Here is a 12,802-nt window from a genome sequence, read left to right as displayed (position 1 = left end):
TTTGAAATCTGAAACATAATGGAATATAGCCATCCCTTCTACCAAGTTCTGTGCTACTTACTCTTTATGATAGATAACAAAAGATGGTAAAACTGTTATTTTCCTGGATGGGAAAAAAAAAAAAAAAAAAACAAGCTCCGTGGTGCCATTTTTTGGACTGCTCAAGTTTTCCTAACACAATTCCTTCTTAAAATATAAAAAACAATTTATTGATCAGTATCAAGATAAAAACAGTTACTATTTGTACACCTTAAATCGTATTTGCTCTATCTTGTTCTATACTTCCGTACTAGGATTTAAAATATATTTATATTAATTTTATATAATACTAAAATTCTACTAACAATTCTGAAAATAAAGGCTTTTGAATAATAAACTACATGTTCTTAACACCTGATAGTGGTTCCTAAGGTAAGGCCCCCCCACTATCACCAGCAGGCAGCCTCCAGGAACTTGTTAGAATTGCAAATTCTTGGACTACACTTCAAACTGACTAAACTGGAATGAAGGTGGGAGGAATCCGCATTTTAACAAGCCCTCCTAGTGAGTCAGATACAAGTTAACCTGTGAAAACAGGTGATTTCAGGGGATTCTGAAAAAGGTCCACAGGAAACACTGAACCACACTCTAGCTCCGAATCACTAGTAGATCAACAATTCATAACCCCTTAGCTACACAGTGGGATCAACAAAGAGCTTTGGAAATACCTGGGTCCCATTCCAGCACCTGATTTAATAGTTCTGTGAGGTGAGTAAGCCTGGGCCCTGGGGCTTTTAAGTCTCCCAGGTGATTCTAAAATGCAGCCAAGGTTGAATGCCAATATCCAGAGGATTATATTTTCAAAAGAAACAGTACACTAAGAGTCTTAGATTAAGCACAGTTTGAAATGAGACATGAAAAGATGAAAGTTAGCCTTCAAAACCAAGATACACTCAAAATATCATTACAAAAAAAGAGAGAGAACTGGTTCACTTCAAGTCTGTAAATTTTACACTTTCAAAGGCTACACAAAATGTTCATTATATAGAATGGAATTGTTTTAATAAATACATAATGTAGTTATGAGAGAGTAAAAAAAAAAAAAAAGAGGATGTGATAGCCTTTGCCCTTATAGACCATCTAATATATTTGGGCATATTTCATAATAAGTAACAATAAAGTATAAATCTCAAATTTGGAGTACAGATTGAAAGCAGAAGTCAATGGAGTAAGAAATCACATCTAATCATAGTCATATTTAAGACTGTCAAAGAAAATAAGTTAGAACTCCAGTCTTTAAGAATCAATTACATATAAAGTATATGTGAGGTATATACATGGGTAGACCTAATGGGAGAAAAGACACACAGAGGTCGTTGGAATTTTTGGAGGGAGGAGGGGACTGATAACATGTAATATAAAAGAACTTGGCTCATTGAGGGATTTCTCATGATTTGACTATTTTGACAATTTTCCCAAGGATGGTACATAACTGGTATCTTTATAGAAACACAAGACAGATGTGAGAGAAGTTAATTCATTATATACACTGGATGCCTTGTGGCATGGGTCTCACCCTTAACATGACCCAGAATCACCTGGAGGGCTTGTTAAGACAACCTGCTGGGCCTCACCCTTAGGTTCGGACCTTGGGTTAGGGCCCCAGAATGTGTATTTCTAATAAATTCTTACATGCTGCTGATACTGCTAGTGTAAAAACAACACCTTGAAAACCACTGCATTGGGGCACTAAGACTTAATTCTCTGGTAGGATTCTCATGAAGGCTCACAGAAAGTATATTCTCATTTTTATTTTGAAAGTCGTTCACACTCATTTAAGTAAATACAGAAAACAGACCAGTAGAAGCAGCAGCATCACCCTTACTCCCTCTACTCAAGACATTATCTTGGTTTGTTTTACTGCAGTCTTCCCTTTAGAAATAAATGGAGTATTCTTAACTATAAATACCTAGGAACGTATGCAAACATAACCAACTGATACATGTCATGGAGGCCAAAAGGCGCAGCCAGTTCCTCAGATGTAGTATACTAGGGCAATAGTTCTTCTCAGGCTCCTATGAAAAGATGGAATTTCTGCTGAGAGTACAAAAGGCTGTTCACAATCCTTTCATATCAAAATTAGTCTTGTGTATTAAACTTCAATGATCTGGCCTGAACACTTACAGTTTTGTTTTTGTTTTTTTTTTCTTAAAGCTTGTAATTTAGGGGCACCTGGGTGGTTCAGTAGGTTAAGAGTCTGCCTTTGGCTCAGGTCATGATCCCAGGGTCCTGGAAGTAGGCCCCACTTCGGGCTCCCTGCTCGGTGGGGAGCCTACTTCTCCCTCTCCCCCTGCCTGTGCTCTCTGTCAAATGAATAAATAAAATGTTTTTAAATTTTTTTTAAAGCTTGTAATTTAGAAAAATTTACCAGCTTTTATCTAAATGTGAATCTCTTTTCAATGATTTTATCTGAAAGAGTAATTTCAGATAAAATCTTGATTATACATATTGCAGGTTTGAGAATTTTTTGTTTTTAATAAAAGAAAGTCATCTTTAACTATATTGGACCATTATTTTTGTTCCGAGTGTTTGATTTACTCTCCATGAAATATCATTCCTTTGTTGGGTTCCCAGTATCCTTCTTTTGCATTCATTACCTCAAAATGTTTCTTCTCATCATTAAAGACTTCTTTGTAATTACACAGACATAAAAGATATATTTGTCAATTGATAGGAGATGTAGTTTCAGAGAACTTCATAAAGTATCCGAACACTTTCATTAAGGTGAGATTTTGAGCAACAGATAAAATTTAGGCAAACACATCCCCAAGACTCAGTCTAAAAATCCCTTAACATTCCAGTTTCTTTTCTGAATCTGTTGAAAGCAATCAGTTCACTTATAAGTAGAAAAAGAGCTCCATGTAACAACAGTAACAAAAAGTCCAATCCGTTCTGTTGGTTAAAAAGGTTTGCTAATTCAAGAAACTAAAATAGTATATATCGTAATTAAGAACATATTCCTTTGGGTGGAGATAGTCTAAAAGTGTACAAGCACATGATATATTCTAATCCTGCAAGGCTCCAAAATCTAAACAGGATTTCATTTCAATGAGTTTTGCTAAATCACTTTCATTGCCTCACTTCTGATTGACAATGATTAACTTATTTTTAAAAAACTCACATATCAATGATGGGAGTAACATAGTCTACTTACTCCACCCATTGTAATTCCATGAATAAGTGCAACATATGGTTTCCGGCAACAATCTAAAGAAGAAGAAGAAGAAGAAAATTATGATGTTTAAAATACATTCACTTTTTCCAAATATCAAATTACATGAACACTTAATATTTTCCTCAGGAAATTTTTGTAAGAAATATCAAAGTAGTGATGCCTGGGTGGCTCAGTGGTTGAACATCTGCCTTTGGCTCAGGGCATAATCCCAGGTCCCAGAGCAAGTCACATCGGGCTCCCCATGGGGAGCCTGCTTCTCCCTCTGCCTGTGTCTCTGCCTTTCTTTCTGTGTCTCTCATGAATAAATAAATAAAATCTTTTTTTTTTTAAAGAAAAATATCAAAGTAGCTAAATATATGGCTTGTAAAATGTGTTCTTTTTAAAACGTTAATCCGTACACAATCCCGATCATCTATTTATCATTTAACAACTCAACATTTCAATTTGAAACATATGAAAGCCTTTTATAGATCAGCTATGAAAAATATAATTAAAATTTACTTTCTAAACCATGGATGTTTATGTACACAGTTGTATTTTTAAGGAACGTAATTCGTTTTCAATATGTCTAAAGCATTTGGATACAAAGAGAAGTGCAGCATACAGTAAAAAGTAAGGACTGGGAGTTAGAAGACCCAGATTCTAGTCTCATATTTGTCATTAACTGGCAAATCAACTATATTCAATATACATACTAGCATTAGATACACACATACCCCCCAATACTGCAAATTCAACATTTATCCTAGCATTAGGTATACAACACATTTAAACATACCTGAGTCATGTGCATGTCATATATATGTATAGGATATACAAGTAAGTTTCCTCAGCAATTAAATAACGAGATTTAATATATGGCCTCAGAAGTCCGTTTCATCTAAAAAACTCTATAAAATTTTACTCTGTTCCTTTCCTTTTTTCCTTTCTCCTCTGAGAAGGGGAGTTGCTTATAACATAACAAAAATGTAATTCACTGAGCTTCTGTTACTGCTTGTTGTTGCCAATATTACTTCCTTACCAAAGACCAATATAAAACCTCAGTTTTTTTGGCTTCTGTTTTAGACCCTTTTTTGATTGCAGTATAATAGACTGTAACAATACAATGTTACATTAGTTTCAGGTGTACAACACAGTGATTCAACAGGTTTATGTACATTATGTTACGCTCGCCACAGCATAGCTCTCATCTGTCACTATACAACACCATTACAATGCCATTGACTATATTCCCTGCGCTGTACCCTTTCATTCCTGCAACTTATTCGTTCCATAACTGGAAGACTATTGTTCACACCCCCTTTCACCCAATTTACTTCTACCTCACTCCCCTCCCCTCTGGCAACCATCAGTTTGTTCTCTGTATTTATGGGTATATTTCTGCTGTTTGTTTATTCATTTGTTTCCTAGATTCCACATATAAGTGAAATCATATGGTATTTGTATTTCTCTGATTTTTTTTTAAGATTTTATTTATTTATTCATGAGAGACACAGAGACAGAGAGAGAGAGGCAGAGACACAGGCAGAGGGAGAAGCAGGCTCCCTATGAGGACTCTGATGTGGGACTCGATCCCAGGACCCCAAGATCACGCCCTGAGCCAAAGGCAGACACTCAACCAACTGAGCCACCCAGGTGTCCCTCTCTGACTTATTTTATTTAGCACAATACCCTCCAGGGTCCATCCATATTGTCACAAATGACAAGATCTCATTCTTTTTTATAGCTGAGTAATATTCCATGCAACATGGAAGGATAAAACTGCAGTTTCAACCCATCTAGCAGTTCTATAAGTATTTCTAAGTTGCCAAATGAGCCATCAAGGCACAACTCTAGAATGAGTTTCATTCTAATTTCATATTTGCAAGAACTTACATAGCCTTCAATCTTGAACTATAATTACCTTCAATCTTGAACTGTAAACTATAGGATACTATAATTCCATAGAAACTATAAAAAAGAAATTTCTCAGGGTACCTGGGTGGCTCAGTGGTTGAGTGTCTGCCTTTGGCTCAGGGCATGACCTCGGGGTCCTGAGATCAAGTCCGCATCGGGCTCCTGCAAGGAGCCTGCTTCTCTTTCTGCCTGTGTCTCTGCCTCTCTCTGTGTATCTCTCATGAATAAAATAAAATAAAATCTTTTTAAAAATTTCTCTATTGATTGGGATGGAGATACACACACACACTCCATTTCAGCTGTACGTGTGTGTGTGTGTATATATATATATTTTTTTCCAGCTATATAATATTAGAAGCTACCTGATGCAGGGCATAAAGCCAGAATCTGTCAAATTCCTTACTAAACAAAATACATCATTACAATGTATTGATATTACACCTTGAAGGTTTTCTCTCTGTATATTAATATTTTACCAAACTCTTTAAACTGTTTAGAGATTTTTTCTCATATCCTTTTATTTAGTGTAGAACTGCACTAATACAGTAGCCACTAGCCAAAAGCAGCTATTGAAATTATAATTAAGTAAAATTTAAAATTCAGGTTCTTGCTCACACCATTCCAAGTTCTCATTAGCCACAGGTGGCTCATGGCAATCGCACTGGACTGCACAGATATGAAATATTTTCATCACTGCAGAGTCACTGGTATAAATTTTCAAAATGAATAAGCCATTCTAAGTAAATCTGATACACAGAAGTTTAGACTCAAAGAAGTGAGAGATGTCCATTCAATCTGGCTCACTAAGCTCAATCAAGAAATAGCCTTTTTTGGGATCCCTGTGTGGTGCAGCGTTTTAGCGCCTGCCTTTGGCCCCGGGTGTGATCCTGGAGATCTGGATTGAATCCCACGTCGGGCTCCCTGCATGGAGCCTGCTTCTCCCTCTGCCTGTGTCTCTGCCTCTCTCTCTCTCTGTGACTATCATAAATAAATAAAAATTAAAAAAAAAAAAAGAAATAGCCTTTTTTCCCCTACTCCTACTTTAAAGACATAGTAATTCCAGGGGTAAAAAAAAAAAAAAAAAAAAAAAAAAATGTACTCCAAATTCAAAGCCAAACAAAGGAAATCCACCAGTGCCAGAATAAGCTCAAAATCAATAGCTGAGTGAAGCTATAGCCAGTGATTGTAGTGAATATATATTTGAGTCAGAAATAAATTCTGGCCCACATATCTTATGAAATGCACTAACTGCATAAAAGCTCATCTTATTAGATTCACAAAATATGACTAGGAAAACTATCCACTGGGCCAGGAAGTCAATAAATTCCTTCCAAGAAAGGAAGAGAAAAAGCCAGAGAAAGTGGATGCTCAAGCCCTAGATAATAAGGATTACCACTACCACTGAACAAAAAAACAAAACACCCCTAACAAATTTGTAATAGAACTAATACCTGTAACTTGGTTTTCAAAAGTGTATACAAAAAGACTACACTAAAAATTGAAAGTTTAAATGCTTTCCCACAGACATCAGAAATAAGACAACACTGTAATCATTCAATATTTTAATAGAGCTCCCAGCCAAAATATAAGAAAAATCATAACATAAAGACTGGAAAGATAGAGGTGAAAAAAATTATGTGCAGATGGCATAATTGCCTATGTAGAAAAGTCAAGAGAATCTACAGAAATATTAGAATAACAAATTTCAGCAGAGTTGGATATAAGAACCAAATTTAAAATCCAAAGCACTTTAATATACTAAAAATAGTAAATTACAAAAAATGTAACAGTAAAACTACCATTAATGTACTAATAATAATAATAAAAAAAAAGCATGCTACCTAAGAACAAACTTTAAGAAATAAAAAAAGGCACCAACATCTTTATGGGAAAGTTATAAAATATCATTAAAGGACATACAAAGTGAAATCTGGGCAGCCCTGGTGGCTCAGCAGTTTAGCACCGCCTTTGGCCCAGGGCCTGATTCTAGAGAACCGGGATCGAGTCCCACGGCGGGCTCCTTGCATGGAGCCTGCTTCTCCCTCTGCTGGTTTCTCTCTCTCTCTCTCTCTCTCTCTCTCCCTCTCTCTCTCTGTCTGTCTCTAGTAAATAAAAAATCTTTAAAAAAAAAAAAGTGAAATCTGCTGAAAAGTTCCAAACTGATTTAGAGTGATAGTTACACAAGTTTGCTAAAAGTTACTGATTATATATATTTGAAATGCATGAGTTTTATGGTATGTAATTATCATTCTGCAAGTTTTTAGGTCTGCATAAATAAGGAGATATGCCATATGCATAGATGGGAGGACTCAATATGAAAGATGGTAGCTCACCCTAAATTAATCTATAATTGTCATTCAATCAAAAACTCAGTGGAATCTTCTGTGGAGCCAGACAAAATAATTTAAAAACTCATATGGAAGATCAAAAACCCAAGAGCAGCCAAGACAATTCTAAAAGAAAACTAGGGCAACTTATACTATCAGATAGAAACATATCTTAAAGCTGTAATAATTTTGACATTGTAGTCTCATAAGTATAAATAGACCAGTAAACAAAGTAGCCCAGAAACAAACCAGGTCACACATAAGAACTTGATATATGACAAAGGCATCATTAAAATCAGTGAAATAGGCATGAACTTTACAATAAAAGGCATTACAACGTATCTGGCTTTCTAGCTGAAAAGTAAAAGTTAAATGATGTCACATGCAAAAAAGCAATTCCAACTACATTAAAGACAAGTATAAAGAAACAAAACACTGAAGCTATTAAAAGAAAATATGAGAACATCTTAATAACATCAGTGTTATTAAGTGGATTTTTTAAATGCAAAAAAGCAGAAATCATATAAGAAAACAATGGATACATTTCAACTCATCAAATAAAAACTTGTATATACCAAAAGATAAAGTAGCAGAGGGAAGTGTTCTTGCAGTATGTATAATCTACTGAGTAAGGAATCCAGAACATATAAAGACCTACACCATCAGTAAAAAAAATCTAACAGAAAGATGAACAAAGAAAGGAAAAGAAGAAAACTTAAATGATTATTTATTTATTTTTAGAGATTTATTTATTTATTTATGATAGACAGAGAGAGAGAGAGAAAGAGAGAGAGAGAGAGAGGCAGAGACACAGGAGGAAGGAGAAGCAGGCTCCATGCTGGGAGCCTGATGCAGGACTCGATCCCCAGACTCCAGGATCGCACCCTGGGCCAAAGGCAGGCGCTAAACTGCAGAGCCACCCAGGGATCCCCCCTAAATGATTATTTAACACAAGAAAACGCCTTCTATTTCACCAATATTCAATGAAATACAAACTAAAGTCACAATAAGATATCAGACATGCAAAGTTTAACACAAAAAAATGATGGAAAGGACATACAGAAAATAAGGTCTTATACTTTAGAATCTAGAAACAACTGAAGACATATAAACTATGATTCATCCATTCTGCTTCTATTATTTCTAGAGAAACTATTGTATATTCACTAAGGGAACATACATAACAATCTGTATTAGTAAAAATTTGAAATAAAATATCAATTAATGTAGAACAAATAAGTCCTGAGGAGATATTCATAATACTAGGGAACAGTTACATTTCATGTTATTAAAAACTTTGAGTGATATATACAGTAAAATATTACTTACATCAATTTCAAAAACACAAAGTAATAACATTTGTGTTCATAAGTATGTAGTAAAAATATTAAGTATGGCCTAGTAAGATACACTAAAAATTAAAAAAAATTTTTTTTTTAAATTAAAAAAAATTAAAAAAAACACACTAAAAATTAATGACAATGGTTGCTTCTGGGGAGAGAAAAAAATGACACTGAGGAAGCAACAAACTGGACTAAAGTTTAAAACCTGTAGTATTCTTTTTCTTTCAAATAAATCTTAAAACATCAAGCAAAAATAAAATATTAATGTCTGTTAATCCTAGCAAGTGGATATATAATTATATTATCCCCTGCAATTTAATAATTGAAACACATGTTTGATCAAAGTACTGCTTTCACTTCCAGTGAAATCTGGAACATCAACTATGCAGACACTTTCATCCCAGAGTTCCTTAAGAATTAAGAAATGGTACTTTATTTTATGTAGAAAACTGAAACCCAAGTTTTTTGTTTTCCAGAAAAGCCAATCATATGATCAGAATCCATGTGTTCATATTGGTCATAGGACAAATAGTAATTAAATACAGCTTACTAATATTAAAGTGTGAATTGTCCTGGAACGAGCAGAGTAGTTTAAGCAGCTTTATTTATGCCTGATATACAGTATATAAAAGAGTAAATAAGTGTCTACTGATACATCTTAACAATACTGTGCAGCTTATTTCTTGATTCCATTTTCAAAGCTCTCAGAGCACACCTACCAATGGCATTGTTCAGCATATATTCTTCTCTAAAGAAATCTTGAGCTATCTTCTGGTTTGCCTTTCCACCTTCGGAGATCACTACAAAAAAATTTTTTTTAATTTTAAAAACCTTTTGAAATTTTTAAAAAGTGCTTTCTAGTGGGGCACCTGTCTGGCTTAGTTAGTAGAGCATGAGATTCTTGATCTCAGGGTGTGAGTTCAAGCCCTACATTGGGCATAGAGATTACTTAAAAATTAAAAGAAAACTTTAAAAAACTGTTTTCTAGTTAATAAAGTCAAAGAGAATAAATTTAAAATATTGTGATATTAAGTACTGGGGAAACTCTAGAATGGTTTATTAAGGTTTTGAACAGTCCTTGCCACAGGCGCAATTAGTCCCAGATCTATGGGCCAATGTCAAAACTTAAAGGCAAAAATTCTTAAATACTTCTTACAAAGCGTTATACCTAATTTAGAACTTACCTATTGCTACAAAATTCATTTTGACTTTTTTCTGTAGCACCAGAATAAACAGTTGTTGGATATACATTTCCAATGGTAATGTCTTAAAACAAGGTACATTATTCATACAAACAGAAATATAAGCACATGCATGCATGTACATACACAGTTCTAAAATATATACCATCTATTTAAATATTTCTGCCACATTCATTTCACCATGAAACATTTATTGAGCATCTACTGTACTCCTATTCCAGTCAATGGTAAGACTACTACCAAACCTTCTCTTCCATATATTGCAAGTTCATGTCTTTCCTGTCATTAAGTCTTATGAGAATTATCTATTCAAATTCGAATTCAAATATAAACATATCTCTTCTTCTATGGGAAAGAGTTACATAAAAAGTATTGACTATAGATTTTTAGATTAATTTCGGAACTTTGATATATCTGCCTTCAAAATGTTTCAAATGTTCACTTCTTTTCCTGGTTTTTAAAAGAAAGATTTGGTGTCTATTTTTGTCATTCTGGGGCTTTCACTGATATATACCCACCTCCAAGCCCTCATCTATTGTTTCTTAGTCAATCCTTACCATTACTTAGCAGTTCTAAAAGGACAAGAGTACGAATTATATTGCCTATGGAATAAAACTCTTTTACCTCAAAAGTCATCTTTGATTTCCCCTTTATTTTATTCTAATCAATTGCTAAGTTAAAATTAAATGACATTTATAATAGCATTTAATAAATTTTTTTCTAAGTGCCCACTTATCATTTTGGACTATGATCTTTAAAACAACTAAATTTCCTAGAATTGAAGATCACACCTTTATACATGTAAACAAAAATAAATCTGTTATTTATAACTGTATTTCCAAACATCAACATAAAGTTAGGCCTATATGCAAAAACAGTTCACAGTTAGAAGAAGCTAAAAATAATACATAAGGCTATGCCCATCTGTAAAATGACAAGACCACATGCCCAACTCCAGAAGATAGGTTAGCTCCATGCTGGAAAACAGTATTTTAAAAATATTCATGTTGCGGGCAAAACAAACACAATTCAGTTAACAAATCTATCTAAGCAACTGAAAAATTTAACAATTAAAAATAGAATAAAAACTAACAGAATTTAAAATTAAAATTAAGATTCAGTTACTTTAAATTTACTAGATATCTAAAATTATGCCCTAAATCGAGCTTGTTTCTTTCCATTCCAAATATAACGGTTTATGTAAACTTGCAAATTTGGTAAATAAATCAATCTGATAGTACTGCCTTTAACATAATACAAAAAACATATATATATGTATATATACACATATACACATAAAATAAAAACCCAAAGGAAAAACCATCCCTGGACTCCACCATTTCCATAACAAACAAAATACAAAATATGAAAACAGTTTTTCAGTATATATAAAATACTGACAACCAGTGGGGATAAGTACATGACTTTGATCCTGAGACCAAACATTTCTTCTCTTTTGTCTTTAATTGTTAACTAAATACAGACAGAATGACTCAAAGAATTAGAAAGGAGAATTAATCTTTTTATCCTATCTCAGCATATTTATTTAAACACCTATAAAAATATATTGACAACTGGATAAATTCTATTAAGTATATTCTTGCTTTGGGATCATGAACTGGGGAAAAGCACAGGCAGTCAAAGTAAAATGTCAGAAAATGTCATATTTGGAGAATGACAAGTCACTCAACATGGCCAGATTGTCAGGCTATATGACGAACTGAACTGCTGAATATCAGCTAACCTAAAGTAAAAAAGTGGACTCCCATACCACAACTGGACATTTTATTTAGAATAATTCAGGGAGAAAAATAGGATATATGAAGAGTACATATGTAGTTTTTTTTAAAAAATGCTATTTTCATTTTTCTAATATTAGCTACAATAGCTAAGTTACAATATCAAAAAAAATTCTAAGATGAAAGCAAATTACGAAGTATTACAAAAATTTCCTATGAGTTTTATCAGTCTATTGGCGGGAGGAAGCATTTAGATTAGTTGGGGGGGGGATTAGTTTTTACCTCTGATATCACCCCCAGCACAGAAAGCCTTTCCACCAGCTCCTTTTATAATGATCAGGAAAGTTTCAGGATCTTGCTCCCAATTCTATCCAAATGCAAAAGAAGATGGTAAAAGCATATTATAAATACAAACTATAAAAAAAATCTATATGCATATATATGCATATACATACATATATACATCTGTACAGCTAGATACGTATCAATACATATATAAAGCACAAGCTTTATAAAGTACATCCAAAAGAATGGATCCCAACTTCATTTTCCTTTCTGACATAAATTAGAGACTATTTCAACAAAGTTGCTAGATGAATACATTTTGTGATCCAAATTGCATGATGGCATCTTCAATCTTTGTCGTGACAACTTTGAGACCAAGATGAAAAAGTATGGGCTTAAAAATATGTTACAGAAGCTTATAAATCTGGTGAAAAAATAGAGCAAAACTTTTCTATTGTGGTGATATAAGGCTCTGTCCTGACACATTGATAAGCAATTGAGTGAAACCACTTGTAGTGATCAAATCTTGAAATGATTTGAGGTGGGTAAGGACAGCCAATAAATAAGATGAAAGAATCAAGAACCAATGGAAATTTAAAAAAACAAAAATAGACTAAAAACTCAGTTAACCAGAGACAGAAAAATTAACAGGCGTTCTATAAATTCTACACATTTTAATCTTGAGATTAAAAATATAAACACACAATGAAAGATGTAGCTAGACAGACATGGCTGCCCAAAAAGCTAATGCAGTATTGGACTACAATAATAGAAATATGGCATTCTAACATAGAAG

At 33.6% G+C, this 12,802-nt stretch overlaps 1 protein-coding gene across 3 annotated transcripts in view; it reads right to left on the bottom strand.

Annotated features, from left to right (window-relative positions):
* The window catches only part of HIBCH (3-hydroxyisobutyryl-CoA hydrolase), a 96,748-nt gene that overhangs the window by 59,901 nt on the left and 24,045 nt on the right, over nucleotides 1-12,802 (bottom strand). For all 3 annotated transcript variants that reach the window (XM_072813191.1, XM_072813193.1, XM_072813192.1), the window contains 3 exons: nucleotides 12,004-12,088; nucleotides 9,500-9,580; nucleotides 3,194-3,246 (listed from right to left, as the gene is read on the bottom strand). In XM_072813191.1, the coding sequence (XP_072669292.1) occupies nucleotides 3,194-3,246; nucleotides 9,500-9,580; nucleotides 12,004-12,088 (219 nt within the window). The remainder of the gene's footprint in view (nucleotides 1-3,193; nucleotides 3,247-9,499; nucleotides 9,581-12,003; nucleotides 12,089-12,802) is intronic.

This window comes from Canis lupus, chromosome 36 (genome assembly GCF_048164855.1).
Source record: "Canis lupus baileyi chromosome 36, mCanLup2.hap1, whole genome shotgun sequence".
Taxonomy (NCBI): Eukaryota; Metazoa; Chordata; class Mammalia; order Carnivora; family Canidae; genus Canis; species Canis lupus.
The sequence above is the reverse complement of the archived record's forward strand: the minus strand, read 5'-3'. Positions and strand labels throughout refer to the sequence as shown.